General features: G+C 31.5%; 1 protein-coding gene across 1 annotated transcript in view; it reads right to left on the bottom strand.

Annotated features, from left to right (window-relative positions):
• The window catches only part of LOC129231871 (AP-3 complex subunit delta-1-like), a 189,039-nt gene that overhangs the window by 76,270 nt on the left and 96,357 nt on the right, over nucleotides 1–16,412 (bottom strand). The window contains exons 10-12 of the mRNA XM_054866261.1: nucleotides 16,184–16,233; nucleotides 11,980–12,028; nucleotides 538–683 (exon numbers count right to left, since the gene is read on the bottom strand). Coding sequence (XP_054722236.1) covers nucleotides 538–683; nucleotides 11,980–12,028; nucleotides 16,184–16,233 — 245 coding nt within the window. The remainder of the gene's footprint in view (nucleotides 1–537; nucleotides 684–11,979; nucleotides 12,029–16,183; nucleotides 16,234–16,412) is intronic.

The following is a 16,412-nucleotide window of genomic DNA, read 5'->3' as shown; positions in this document are numbered from 1 at the left end:
GAAGCACATTGATGCTAAAAAAACTTCTATAGCAGTTTAGTATTTGTAAATACACTTGCAGAAAAATTATGTTTTAAGGTTCACAAGGGATACTTTAAAAAATGGTTACTGCAAGTATACATAAGGTTTTTTTTTGACAAGTTACACTAAGTACTTTATGATGTACAAGATCGAATAATAAATACTGTATTATTTTATTTCTGGTCAATTTCATAAAAATCTATAGCATTTAAATTTAAGAAAATAAACACTTTAAACAATTGCATTTAATTATTAGAAACTAACATGAAGCATACAATGAAGATATTAACAACAAAAGTATATTCTGTGTGAACACTAGAAACTGAAAATAAGTAAATTATGTTGCACTGCAACACTAAGATAAAATAATGTGAATGAAACTAAACATTTATAGTGTACTATTTGTTTTTGACAAATTGGAAAAGTTTTTAGCAACAACTTACAATTAATAGTTCATGAATAACAGAACTTGAAAAGAAACAATTATATTTGATTCAAAAACTGAATGCTGATTACCATGCCATAAAGAAGATCAAGAGCTCGTAGACGAATAGATTCATCTTTATCATCCAAACATTGCAAAACTAAGTCCTTATGAGCTTGAACACTTTTTGGGTGTGTTTTTAAGATTTTTGACATAGCTAGCAATCCCAAATATTTCACTATACCAAAACAGAATGAAAAGTTACACAAAATATTTTAATACATGAAAAAGTGAGAATATCAAATTATTTCAATGAAGAGAAAAATCGTAATGAAGCAATATTGAGTGAATATATATTTAAAAGCAAAATACTCATTTCTTAGATAGATTGAAATTTGAAAATGATTCAGACATAGAATACAGCACAGCAAACATTTCATGACAAATTTTTAAAAAAATGGCTGACCCATGCAAAGCATTTGTACTTGACAGCAGTAATTCAAAAATCAGATTCTTATAAGAGAAGTTTTTCTAAAAACAGTCACGATGAGAAATGTTTATTATGCCTTACTTTTGTAGAGTTATGAAGTATTAAGGAAAAAAACACAAAAACAAAAACTTTTTAGCATGACACTCTAACAGACCGCTCTACACAGCCAACCTCATAGAGTGCTTCACATTAAAGCAATGCTAAATAAAAAAACAGAATAAACAGATTTTTTCGAAAAACTGCCACAACGTCGGTTTTTTATTTATTTTTTGCGGAAAGTGGGGGGAAATCTTTAAAATGATGCCTTACATATGAAGTTTAATGAATATTTTAAGAAGTTATGATGTTGTCACAAAAAACACCTTTGAGATATAATACATATTGTCGCCTCACAACAAAGAAGGATATTTTGCTGTCATTTGTGGGGTTAGATGTCTTATGATTGCTCTGAGGCGAGGATCAGGGAGGAAGAAGATGGCAACATTTGTTCACTTTTTTCAGATTACGCTGTCGATCAAACGGCCCCCTACAATCGCAGCAAATCAATGTAAATAATGCTAAGTTTCTCATTTCTTTTGAAGCAGCAATTTAAGCAAAAAAAGAAAAAACTACTGGAAATTGGTTGTAAGAAGGGGCTAATATAATGAACTCATCTACAGGAAGTTAGTGCAGTACTTTGATGGAAAAATGTATTTTATTTTTTATTACTAACTTGCAGAATTCATCTGCTACCAATATGCGCTGTACGATGTTTTATTTATTACGAGTCGGAATCTTTCTATTCCTCTAAACAATTGACGGATTAAGAATGTAGTAGAATTAATTACGTAAACTTTATTTTTTACTTAATTGCAAATTTCATGGCATATTTTGAGAACTAATTAAAGCAAAATAAATTTTTGCTTTCACAACTTTCAACAGATAAAAATAAATGTTACTGTTTTATTTACTTATCTTTGAGCTGATATTTGTCATAATTTTATTGATGCAATCACTTACTGCTTAGACATAATTGTTATCATTATTATTACTATTATTCTTGCATTCTTTTTGACAACCAAATCGAAAAAATTCCGAGAATCTTTATTCATTTAAAAATACGTGTAAAATAAGAGCAAATAGTGATTGTCCAAAACTTGACTAAATTGAACAGAAAACCCTGCAACTATCTCAAAAAAGTGTCTAAAGATATAATTGAGAAAAATAAGTTTTTAGAAAGTTAAAATGAGTTACCCCAGAAATATCTTTGGAAAATTGATTTGCATCTAAGAATTCTTAATCTTAAGGGACTAATGATGTTTTTTACTACATTACAGGTGATTTTTTACATTATTATAACTATGAAAAACATCATATGAAACAGTGCAAGCTGCAGCAAGTAGGGAGTCTTTTTGCTGTGGAGTTGTTCAGGCCGGGGAAAAATCGTTGCCACTTTTACACTAGCAAACTCATAGGACATTTGTCTCCTTCTTTTTGCTCCGTGGAGACGATATATGGATGATTTTATCACTTCATTAGCTTTTGTGTCCCAATGCTATATCTTTTAACTAAATATTTATTTTCAATATTTAATGACATATTTTACTTAAAATACTCACAAGGAGTATTTAAAATGTATGTCAGCCACATTTGTGTTTTAATGTTATTTATATATATATATATATTAGGGTGGTCCTTATTTTTGAAGTTGCAGATATTTTACGCGACGCCCCCTCAATTTGTTCCATTGCACAAATAAATGATCCTTGCAAAATTTAAAGTCAATCCATGAATATTAACACCTGCCCCTAAGGCCCCTTTCTTTGAGTTTCGAAGAAAAAATTGCGGATTTTCTCATTTTTATGTAAAAATATTCTAACGTCTTATATTCAAAGTAATTTTGAACCTCAATAGGTGCTGCTACTTCCAGACCGACGATTCTCTCACTTTCATTCTGTAAAATTTAACATGTTACAGAGAATAAAATGCACACCAATGGCCTTGGGTCAAGCGCACCGCTCTTCTGCGCTTGTTCCAACCAAGCGGCAGGGGAACGCTTCTTCCCCTCAAGATGGACACAAGGGATTCTATAGGCCATTAATTAATGGCCTAGGCCATTAATGAACGACCTTTGACAACAACAAATTGCCTCCTCCATGCTTTGGGGGTGTTGATTTACAAAATTCTCTGTGTATGTAATAGGTGTGGAAAATAGAGTCGCAAGGTTTCAATGCTATAAATATAAGTAATTGCAATTATATTTTAAATCGCTGTTCTTTAGTTATAAACATACCTAAATGCTTGTGCAATTTTTAATTTTTAAAATATAAATTTTGAAAAATCCTCGATTACTCCTAATATAAAAATATACTGTGTTTTCCATAGCTAAAATATAAATTTAAAAAATATCCAGATCGGAACAATGTAAAAATCTATACTTTAAATTAATTTTCTTCTATTTCAGTACATAGTCCTTTATTATCATCCAATTCTTGCGATTCACAAGATTTAGAAACCGAAATGGGTATCTATCCTAACCTGTTGAACTTTTGTTTTTTACAGCTGGTTTACCACAATGCAAAAAAGCTTGACAACTATTGATATCTGCTCGCCTTTCGATCACTGTTAGACAAATGCCATATTAGGGATAAAGATGTTCATTTATTTACAGCCTATGTAGATGCAGTAAATTTAAATCCAAATGACCTGGTGATCAATCGTAGATTCCTTAAGAGAGCAAAAGAAAATCTTTGAGAGGTAAAATTAAATTTCATGAATTTAAATTTAGATTTTGTAGTTATTCACTTGGATACAAAGCTACATCCAAATGTAACTGGAAAAAGAACGCCGACAGGATTACTGTGACAGCTTCAGGTCCTAATATTGAACAGCTACTCGGAATGCTTTAGATATTTCTTCAATTGTACATGATATCTTAGATGATGGCTTTTTATTGCTAACTGTTCTAGCTGTAGTGTTTGATACAATGACTTGCAATAAAAACCGTATAAATTGTGCATGCAATTTTTTAGAGCAAAAACTGAACGGTGATATATTACATTTGGATTACCATCATCACGCACTTGAAATCGCACTGCAGAGTGTGTCCTTAAAGAAGTTCTTGCCTTTCTCAGTTCTAGATCAGATATTCAATTATTCAAGTGCTTCACAATTTTGTGGAAAGATCGCCATCATTCAGAACTTATAACATTTCAATCAAGTACACATACCACTTAAATTCCAAAAGACGAAGCTGATGACATATTATTGTTTGTAAAAAGCAGAATTGAGAAAGATTACAGAGAATTCTCATTACCTGTAATAATATTTCCTGGTGAATTTCCTCCTACAGGGATGTGTTTTTGGCAACTTGGAACTTATCCCTGAGCCACATGGGTAGCAAAAGGAATTTTTGTTTGAAAATTTTTATATTTAGGAAACAATTTAAATTGACCTTACATGAAAAGAAAGTCCTTCAATGCTGTTTTACAATTAAATGCTGTATGAAGATATGGTTTTTCGCAGCAATCCAATCGAGGCTCCTTTGAATAATATAATATGTCTGAAAAACTAGCAGCGTGCAAAATAACGACAAACATGCAGCAGAAGCAGTAATTGGAAAATTCATAAATCACTTATGGTATTTGGGGGATAAACTAGTAGCTTTGTCCGTACTGGATGAAGGAATTAACTTTGAAGATAGGAAAAGACTAGTCCAAAAAATGCTTGTGTTAAGGAAGACGTGTCTGATGACTGTTTAACAAATTTCAGAAAACAGTAGATGATTTGGAATACTTTCTTAGTAAAGATCTTCCTCTTTATAGAATCAATTACAAGTCAATAAAACTGTTTGATAAGTTACAAATACTAAAAGATTTTTTCCTATTTGATCCTGATTCACGGCAAAATGAAGGAAGCTATTTAAAGGGAAGAGAGATTGTTAAAATACTGAAAATTGTGAATGATACAACTGAAAGAGGAGTACAATTAATTAATCGAGGAATTTCACAACTAATTTACCAAATATGAGTCACAAAGCAATTTATTTTACAGACCGTCAAAGACTATCGGAAAAAAATACACACTATCGAGATACATTGAGAAAAGCGTACGACTAAGGAAAGTTTCTAAAGCATTATTTCATTCTTATTCAACGTAAAATCTTTAGATGATATAAAGTAATTTAAAAGATTAATTTTAGTGCTGCCTCACTGTAAAAATATTTTGCAAACCTAGGAGAAACGATGTACTGGGTCTGAAGTAAAAACTCGAAGATTTGAAGGAAAATTATCAAAAGTGTTCAAGTTCAACGGCCTAGGGGCAGGTCTTATTATTGACCGATCGAGTTCAAATTTTACACACGTTACTTTTTATTATAGTGTCACAAAACTAGGGGGCGTCACTTGTTGAATTCCGAATTTTTTTTTCCCATATAAATAAGGACCACCCTAATATATATATATATATATATATATATATATATATATATATATATATATATATATATATAGGCGAAATGTCATTTCTGTCCCTTGTCCTCAACACACATTAGTCAACTTTTGAACAAAATTACTATGTTATGAAAAGGACATAAAAATAAATACATATGCATTATGATATAGTATAACTGTGTAATGGAATGTGCCACAGCAAAATTCTTTATTTATACAATTTGAAAAACACATCATTTTGTATATGTTCCCAGGTTTTTGTGTTAATTCTACCCCAAGCAGAAAAAATGGTAGTAAAGTTCTATAGGTGGCGCTAGTTGGCAAAACAATAACTTCCAGAATACGAAGAATGTTCTTCTCAGCAGAAAAACAAAATTTGAACAGGGTAACACATTTTTAAGGGCCTGTGAGCTTGGAAAAATCCACGTGTGACTTTATTCAATGTCACCTCTGTCCCCCTACCTATCTTCCAAGAAATTGGAAAAAAAAAAAAATAAATAAACAAATGGTTTGCTGAAAGTGTAATTACGTACTCTTATAAGATATGAATAGTTTAATTAAAGTTAAAAAAAGTTTTTCCCACTTTGGGCCAAAACTACTGTTTTGTCATTTCTGTACCTCTCATCTCTGTCCCCCCCCCCCCCCGCATAGGCAATTTCAAGTGACAGTAAGTACCTAGTGGTTTTGTAACCTTTTAGTGTGCTTGATTTATTTGGTTATGTCATTTTTTTTAATTCTTTTCTTGAATTTCAAATAGTAATTAAGAATATTGATAAGTATTTAAGCATAATGGGTAAATCCACATCAAATCAATCAAAAAAAGTTTTTAACCTCACCATTACCGATTTTAACAAAAATTGGTGTGAGGGACACATATAACAAGATAAGTTATCCTGCCAATTTTTAGAATTCTACTTTAAAAATTTTACAAAATACAGGGCTGTTAAAAAACTGAAAAAGTATGAAAAAAAGTTGTGACATTCAAATGACTGTAACTTCCCTCCTAATTATAGTAGAACACAAATTCAAAAACCTTTGTAAAGCTAAAGAATAAAGCTTTCTATTGATATAAAACATGACTTTCTTACGACAGGTTTAAGTTTTAAGGTCATTTATCGTGACTTTTGACCTTGAATATCTCAAAACATGCCGCCGTAGAATTTCTTTAAAAAAATATATTTTGTAGCTCTAACACTTTTCTTCCACTACACCAAAACTTAGACTGGGATCACACTGGCAAGGTACTGAAAAAAAATCAAGAATGTTCACATGTTTTACATTGAGGAATTCCATATGTCAGGTCAGTCACCTTCTTGACCTCCTCACCATTTCTGATTTTAATGAAATTGTGTGTGAAGGACACATACAACAAGATAAGTAATCCTGCCAATTTTCAGAGTTCTACTTCAAAAATGTTACGAAATACAGGGCTGTTAAAAACTTTAAAAGTGCGAAATAAACGGAAAGTTGTGACATGCAAATGACTAACTTCTATCGTTCTATCCTAATTACAGTAGAATAAAAATTTGAAAACCATTGTAAAGTTAAAGACTAGAGCTTTCTATTAGGTTAAAAGAAGGTGATTGATCTGACATGGAATTGCCCAATACCATTGGATTTAAAAATATTTAGTTGCATCTTAAGTTATTGGTTGTTTTATTGGTTACATCATACATTTTTGAAACTAATAAGAATAAAATTTTAGCAGTTAATTACTATTTTTAAAGTAAAATTGAAATATTCTAATCAATATTTTTTAAGTTGTTTGAAATATTTAGAGTTTAAAAATAGCTTTCATTAACAAACAAGAGCAAAATAAAACAGTAAAAAAAATAAATAAATAAAGTTAACTGCATTTTTGGTGCTGTGAAATTTTTTCATTGTAAGTTTAACAACTTTGTTTCCTTCTTTTATTCTTAGAATAATTATGAACCTCTGTATAATTATTCCAACTAAGTTATAGTTTAAAACAGATGCATAATATGAGCTTTTAATTTCATATTTCATTTTTTAATTAAAAAAAAAACCTGTAAAGCAAATCAGTGTCAGGTTTATGAGGGCACACCTGCATTTTTTGTGAAACTATCTTAATTTGTAAGCATTATGCATCGAGTCCATCGATAGTTAATATTTTATTAGTAAATTCACAATATCTAAAATTTACTTAAAGATAAAACAAAGAAACATACTATAACTCCTTAAAACAATTTTAAAAAAAAGTTGGTCAGTTGGTTAAAGTTATTTGACAGAAAATAGTATCCAGGTATGCATTGTGATTGACTCATATCAATACTATTATCCTCATTTTTTTACAATAGTAAATAATAACTAAAATATTATTAAAAAATACATTTTCTAATCCCTTTAGATGTTGTACGACAGTGTACAAGAACATAGATATTTTATTACATCTTTCAAGGACTTTCAAGGGGGAGACTATTTATATCGCAATAGATAATATACACTATAAATAGCTTCTCCCTGCACTATTAATACACACTATAAATAGCTTTATTGTGTTTATCATATGCACAATATATTTATAGTGCATAAGATAAACAGAGCTTTCCTGAAAATGAAACTACGAGGCACTTTTTAAAGTAAATACTGTTTTGAAATAAAAAAAGAGCAATTACAGATAGAGCAAAGAAATTTATTGGGCAAAAATGTACCACCCTTATGCTATTTTTCTACATTGCTCCTGTGATTTTCGAAGTATTTTTCATAGTGTGGTGCAGGTTTTTGTATACCTATTCGCAGAAAGTTGCCGCCTGTGTAATCAACAATGAGGACTCTTACAAGGCTATGGCTGGAATTTTTTTGAACATCCTCTGGACTGCCATGACCTCGCTCGCAGCAACTTTTATTTGTTTCGGCACCTGAAGTCTTTCCATGGCGGTTGATGGCACAACATCAATGATGAGCTCAAAGAATATGTTACCCTTTAGTTAACTACACAGGCAGCAACTTTTTCCGAATGGGCACACGAAAACCTGTACCACGCTATGACAAATGTTTGGAAAATAACAGAAGCAATGTCGAAAAATAGCGTTAGAGTGGTACATTTTTGTGCAATAAATTTCTTTGGCCTGCCTGTGCTTGTTCTTTTTCTTATTTCAAAACGGTACTTACTTTAAACATATGCCTCGTATGTGTCATATAAATTTGCCACTTATGCCAACTTCTCCCCGTTTCTACATGGTAGACAATTTAGGCGAAATAAACAAGATATATTCTGAAATTTGAAGGTGATATGCATTCTATCCTTATATATTATTTCTGTAGCCTGTTTTTTGTTTCTTCGCGAGATCTTTGTCAATTCTTGATAGATTTCTTTGATTTACATTTCATTTTAAAGCTTATCGTGCAGGCTAATAACGAAAAATAGACCCATGGTTTAAAAATTGTTTTTTTTTTTTTTTCTGTCAAAAAAGACTGTTTTAAAGCACCAGACTGAGGTTTTCGGTCAAATTTATGAGTTTAACTTGCGCTGTGTGACCGACAGAGCGTTGGAATGGCAACCAGAAGAACGAGTGTTCGGGCCTGGCCCGGACGATCTGCATCAAAAAATTAAGACAAATATCATGCATTACATGAACACATAAAAACAATAAATAATACAAGTGAGGAAATAAAATAAATGATATATTAGGAGGGAAGTTACAGTCATTTGAATGTCACAACTTTTTTTTTCGTACTTTTTCAGTTTTTTAACAGCCTGTATTTTGTAAAATTTTTAAAGTAGAATTCTAAAAATTGGCAGGATAACTTATCTTGTTATATGTGTCCCTCACACCAATTTTCGTTAAAATCGGTAATGGTGAGGTTAAAAACTTTTTTTTGATTGATATGCTCCCTGCTGTTACAAAAACTTGATGCAATATGTAGCTATATTGATTCTTAATTGTAGATTTTTTTTAAAGCTTTGGCTCCGTTCAGAGAGCTAAAGCATAATGTAAGCGAAAATATAAGTATCAGGTTTAAGACTCCAGACTACAATGGAATAGTTTTTTGTTCAGAAAAATAAATAAATCGTATACTGAAATGTGTAGATTCTTCTAATGACAGTTTTTGACCTGTGTACAAATAAAAAAATTTCTACCACAAATTGAACTAACGCTTTTCATTTAGTTAAACTATGAATATTTATTAGAATAAGAAGTAAAACATTAAAATTACAAACAACTTGATGGGAAAATCTAACATTTTTTTTTCTTCTTTTGGCAAAAAACAGATAGTCGCATTTTTACTACATTCGAAAAGCTACGCTAAAAAAATGAACTTAGTTCAACTGATTTTGCATTTTAACCATTTGGTTAAATGATGAACATGTGCTGCCATCTAAGCCATAATGGTTCAAGCAGCCTGTAATAACAAACTGTATAAATTTTCAAAAATAAAAACACTTCTCTTCAATATCTTATCTTATGTATTATTTCGGTGGATTATTTTTCTGTCGGTATGCGAGATCTTTCTTATTTCTTCAAGAACTTCCCCCTCATTTTAAAGCTTATCAGGCCGGTCAATGATGAAAAATAGACTTACGGTCTAAAAATCAATTTTTCTAAAGCGCCCCTTGCTGTTGCAACTTGTAGTTCTTATGTAGATTTTTTTAAAGCAAAATTTTAATGCAATTTTCCAATTTTTTTTGGGGGGGGGGCAGAAAAACCCCTACAATTAAACTGTTTTTTTTTTAATAAGTTTTTTTGGTAGAGCGTTCGGCTATAAACTAGCTGACCTTCGGGCCCGACCTGGCTGTCCGACATTATACTCATAACGTACACGAATAATACATGTAAGACAATAAAATAAATGCGACGGGAATGCTTCTTGGCATTTCGACTCCTTTATGCAGGCTACAGTGATTATTCAGATAATTTGACTATTAATCGAAGAGTGCTCTTTCTTTTTTTTAAAGCTTTCACTTTGTTCAGATAAGTAAGCATAAAAAAAGTACGAGATTTAAAAATTCAGACCTTAAGGGAATCCTTTTTGTGCAGAAAAACTACTTCATTGTATGCTGAAATGTAGATTTTTCCATAGCAGTGTTCGATCTTTTGTATAAATGAAAAAACACTACGCTAAATTGAAATAACGAGTTTCACCCAGTAAACACTTACTTATTCGAATACGATGTAAAATATTAAAATTATTATATACTCTGCAATTGTAAATCACTTTCTACCCCTCTGCTTTCGGGGGGGGGGGGGCATTTTGTCTACTTCCGAAAAATAACACTTAAAAAATGGATTCAGTTCAACTGGTTTTGGTTTTGAATTTTAAATGCTCGATTAAAAGAAAGACATGTGCTGGCATTCAAGCTGTAATGGTTAAAGCAGCCTGTTACGTGAAATTGTAACAATTTTCAAAAATCAAAAAACTTATTTTCAATCTACTTTATTATTTCTCTAGAATGTTTGTTTCAATTGCTACGCAAAATCTTCCTCATTCCTTAATCAAATTCCGTGTTTTACGAATAATTTTTAGGCGCACCATGCTGGATAATGACAAAACATAGATGCATGGTCTTTTTTTTTTTCTTTGGCAAAAAGCTTTTTTACTGTTTTTTATTACACATTGCTTCTATGAATAGCATTCAAAAAGGCACAACTGCTCGGTTGGTTGGAGTGTCATGCGATTAATCAGAATGGTGCCAGTTCAAATCCGTGCCAATAAATATCTCTTTAATTTTTCTTTTTTTCTCCCGTCAGATGCTCGCATGAGCAGGACAGTATTTGCCACAACCCTTTTTTTCACGTGCACAATTACTGCTTTTTCACGAGTCACTCAGTCACACTTTGAATGATATTTATGTTTGCATTGAAAATACGTACAACCAAAAGGTGAGCGATGATCACATTATCAATGTTGGATTTAACGAGGTTTTGTTGCTGATGTCTTTAAATTACATGTCTTCTTTTTTGAGTCTACTTTTTTCAGTTTACTTTAACTCGTTAACTTTTTTCAATTCTTCTTCATAATATTCTTTCTTTAAAATTTTTAAAGAGTGAAATGCCACATGAAAGGATTTGAAGCACAGTGTGGAGCTCCGCAAGGGTCAACTAGTTAAATATTATTATGACTTGAACAGAAAAAGGGATTTTAAAGCTTTTTCTCAGTTTATCCTCATTTCTGTACCTGCATACAAAATTTGAATTCAAACTACCAATATTTTTTTACTTAAAAATATTGCACTACTTATGGCAATATAAATATTTTTTTTAAAGAATTTTAAAAATATTTATAAAATATTATTTTAAATGATGCATTTTGCTTTTTTAAAAAAATTATTATATAATTAAATAAAAGGTTAGAAACATCTTTATGAGTTTTAGAAGTATAAAGGTAAGGGAAAGGTAACTAATTTTTTTTTACAATTTAAATTTTAAACTTATTTAATTTTTATTTTTCTAACTTGTCACTGGCAAAAGTCAACATGTTGAGAAAATTACCCATACATGATAACAGTTTTAAGATAAGTTTCAAGTAGATCTTGTTTGCATAAAATATACTTTAATTGATGTTTCTTTTAACACTATAGCAAGCTAATTTTGAAATGGTGAAATATTTATTTCACTAGAACATTTATTAAAACCTTACACATCGGAACTTACAGTTTTGATCAGAATCTTCAATAAGAATCCTAAGTTTCTGAACACAAAGCTGCAAATAAATAAAAAATAAATTTAATCAGTAAAATAATAACAATACATAAATTTTTGAAATTTTTACAATGAAAATCATGAACAAGCGAAGCAAAAAACTTTATAAATACATCAAATTGTGAGAAATAAAAATAATTTAAAAAACAATAAACAAAATTTAACATGGTATTTTAGTTGAATTCATGTTTGAGTATAGCAAAAATTAAATGTGGCCAAATGTTAATCTCTTTTTACTATTAAGAATTAAATGGTTATTTGACATTCATTTTCAACAATTGTTTATACAGGACTTAAGTTTTTTCTTGTAAATACTAGGAAGACTCCCCATGGTAGAAAGCTGCCGACACGGTGACATTGTCGCAGAATGAGAGAGTTTGTGCAGAAAGATTTTGCACTAAGGAGGGAAAAAAGGGATAGGGGGGGGGGGAAAGGTCAGCAAAAAAACCATTCTGCAGAACAATACCAAAGGATAGCTGTTTCACGGTAAAAAGTGTAACTGGACTATGAATTAAGGAAAAGGCCTGATTTCCTTTTCCCTTCCCTGATTTAAAAAAATAAAATAATAGCGACATTTTACAAAAAAAAAAAAAAAACTTTGGCGAGCGCCAAATCGAGCGATCAGTGATGACTGTGGTAGTCTGCAACATCGGAGATCGGGAGGAATGGCATGGAATGAAACCAGTTCTAACCAGAACTTCTCACTACCTGGAGCGATTTTAAAGCAACCCTGTGTTGATCAAAGAAGAGTGGCTGGCAATGCACATGTTTGTGTTTGTTTGTGTGAAAGATTTGTACCGACTTGCTTTTTTTCACCTCTGTTGAAAAATTAATTTAAGCCCTTAAAAAATTGCTTATCTGCGGTGTTGCAAGTTGCAGCAACAGAAAACAGATGGAATATTTGATAAATTGAGTTCTATTTTGGGCTGACCAATAGTTATTCAGATAGGGGTGCTTACATGAATGAAAATCTTCTCTCTTTGGAGGAGTTATAGATTTTTTTTCTAAATGCATACTCTAATTAAATTCTTTTTTCTTCGTATGGAAAGGGAACTTTTGTTTGTTCCAGTACTTGATTTAAATTCTTTTTTTCACATGAGGGAGAGGGCAGGGGAGCCCACCTGAGGGGGGGGGGGTGTCATGGCCCAGACTGAGACATTAAAATTTGTAAGGAGGGGGAGTTGTTTTGAGGGGTATTTTTTTCATTGGGGGGGTCTCCGCTATATTGAAGGGGGTTTGCCCTTGCCCTTGGGGGGGGGGGGGGAATCCTGGAGTGGGATTTCTTTTTTGCTTTAGTATTTAAATAAAATCCTATTTTCTTCTGGGAGGGTTTTGAATTTTCAATTTGTTCTAAAATTTGTTTTTTAATTAAATTTATTTTCTTTTTGGGGAGAGGGGGATACTTTGTTCATAATGTTGTGTATTGCATATATTAATTTTTTTTATGGGAGGGTGCCCTTTATCTATCTTTTCCTCCAAATCACATGCATGTTTTATTTATTTATTTTTTTTCCAAACTGTAATGCATATTTTAATTAAATTCATTTTCCTTTTGGGGGGAGGGGGATACTTCGTTTTAGTTGTATAAAATGCATATTTTAATTCAGTTTTTTTATGGGAGGAGGAGGGGTGATCCTTATTTATTTTTTCAAATCACATGCATGTTTTAGTTTTTTTTTTGGGGGGGGGGGGACACCAAACTATAATGAATATTTTAATTAAAAATTACTTTTTTTTCGGATCTTATTTCTTTGGTATTGAATAGATGTTGCATCAGTATTTTTTTGATATTGAGAACTACAGATAAGTAAGTACTAAGAGAAGAAGACTGAAAACTTAAATATGAGAGTGGCATCTCTGTTTAAACAATCACCCTTGCTATAACATAATAATTTACACTAGCATTACATTAATTAGCATAATAATTTACATTACTTTTGGTTAGATTTGATTTTTTTCTCCACTTACCAATTGCTGTTACCATGGTGTTAATATTTCTTACCATACAGATTTAACTAAAGGTCACCTGTTTTTTTTCCCACAGCGAAAACTGAAAATCTGTTGGAAGCCCTGATACTGAGCTTTAATGCTTTTCGTTTTTGTATAAAGGAATTTACCTAAACAAGAAGTTGTGCGAAATTCGTTAATAAATTAATAAATTTTTCACTTTTGAAATGAACTGCACTTAAGTTTGTCCATTAGTTCATTTTTCACTTCACGGAGCATTCTTGCAGAAAGAACTTAGGTCCAGAAAATTTGTCGCAGAAAGTAAAACAAAATTCTGCCACAGGGGGAAGACTGAAAGCTTCCACATGCCTAGAAAGACTGAAGGGTCCAGTGTAAGGGTGAACCCTTTTGATTTTTTGAGTTACAACTTGTAAAAGTTCTTCCTGAATGAGTTCACATGCCCAATGCATCTTCTCCTATGACCAAATTGAAACAGTGCATAATAATGTTTACTGATATAATTAGCTGAAGGAAATAGTTTAGTTGGTCTGAAAACTTGTAGGAAGTAAAATTACCACATCTTTTTGGGATGACACTGTATTGTAATGAAGACTTGTTGGTTAATGAGTCTGTCTCTGCAAGCCATAATGAAGAATTCTTTTTTCTTTCGAAGAGCGATGGCTACCGTTTAGCAGGTGAGCAGTTGGTAGAATTTATAGCATTTGGAATCCCAACTGGCTACCATAAGATTAAGGTAAAGGTGAAGCTAGAGTGTATAGCATTATTTCATGCCACAACGAGTAAGAAACAGGGAAGCATTTTGGTTCTTATGGTAAAATACCGTTGAGACTACTGTGCTACTTCTTGTGTTCTCAGGTATAAGGTTCAAAATTTACACTGCAAAGAAGCTAAGCACTAAATGATTAAATAAGCATTCAAATAGGGTCTTACTATGAAAACTATGAGCACTCTTTTGCGCTCGATTAGCTTATGTTTGATTTATTCAACAACAAATTATGAGAGGGGCTACTCAGGCTCCATCTGTCTTTCTAGAGTTAAAGTAGACTGGTTAGTAGGCCACAGTTTTTTTTCTAAGTTTTCTAAGAGATATAATTCACAAGCAGTATGTCCTGTTATACTCATGCTGATCTACAGATCTCAATATAAGTGAAGAAAGCAACTTTTATGTTTCAGAAGTTAGAAAAGACTGCAATGAGGATTAAGAACTCAATTAAACAACCAGTGCTACATGTTTCTTCATTACAATACAATGTTATCCCAAAAAGTTGCAATAATTCTACCTGCTACAAATTTTCAAACCAACTGAACCATTTCCTCCAGCTATAAAAGTTTGTTTAGACAAATTATAATTACACTATTCAACAACCATGTAAAGACTTCACTATGCATGTTTTTTTATTCGTATAAAAACTGAAATGCAGTCCAAGATGTCCTATCACATCAAGTTTCCCAGATATTTGATTTTTTTTTCTTTTTAAACAAGCATCTTTGAGAAATTTCCTTATTTCTTTTTTCACAGCAAAATAAAGAGAAAATATACAACTAATGTAAGTTTAGTGTTCATTTTGATGCATTAAAAAAACAATTTTGAAACTTTGTATTAATGAAAACCAGATGCTAGCACAGTATAAAGCATGGGGGGGGGGGCGGTTTATGAAGCATGTCAGGTGCTGAACCATGTATCTTTTTCAATCATTTTGCTCATTTACATATTTAATTTTTTTGTTGATTGTGCAATCTTCATTTCATTTGATTCGTACAGTGTTTGTGGGTGGAATTTTGAAGCATTTCATGCCCTAAGTATATGCATCTATAAATAGTAAAATAACTCCTTTATATCAAGAACAAGTGATTTGATAGAGAAAATTGATTATTTCACTGAATTCAGCACCTCCAAAAAACCAAAATATACAGGTTTTTTAACCAGATGCAAAGAGGGGTAAAAAAAAAAGAAAAATAGTGTTATAGGAAGAAACAAAATGTTTTCATAGATGGTACGTGGAACACATATACATCAAGGGTTTTATTTTCTCCAATTTTAGCTCTGTCTTTAGAATTAACATATAAAGCACCTAAACATAGCAGTAAGTAAACTTAAGTGCTACACCAGCCTTTAACAAAAACTGTTAAAACACTCAATTTTACTATCACAATCAAAGTAATATACATGGATAGAACAAATACTGACCTGAATTGATGCAGAATGATTTGGCATTCCAGATGATATAGATATCAGCACTTAAAAAATAAGACTAACATTAAAAAAATTTGAATGCTACATAGGTCAGTCAGAAAGTTAGTTGAACTACTTCATAAATATGTTCCGTCAAAGACAATTTTGATGAAACTCTGTGGTAACACTTCAGACATGTACCTTTATCATGTGACGAAGCGAATTCCCCAAAACAAGTTTAGTT

Source organism: Uloborus diversus, chromosome 10, assembly GCF_026930045.1.
Source record: "Uloborus diversus isolate 005 chromosome 10, Udiv.v.3.1, whole genome shotgun sequence".
Classification (NCBI taxonomy): Eukaryota; Metazoa; Arthropoda; class Arachnida; order Araneae; family Uloboridae; genus Uloborus; species Uloborus diversus.
This window is presented reverse-complemented; position numbering and strand designations above follow the sequence as displayed.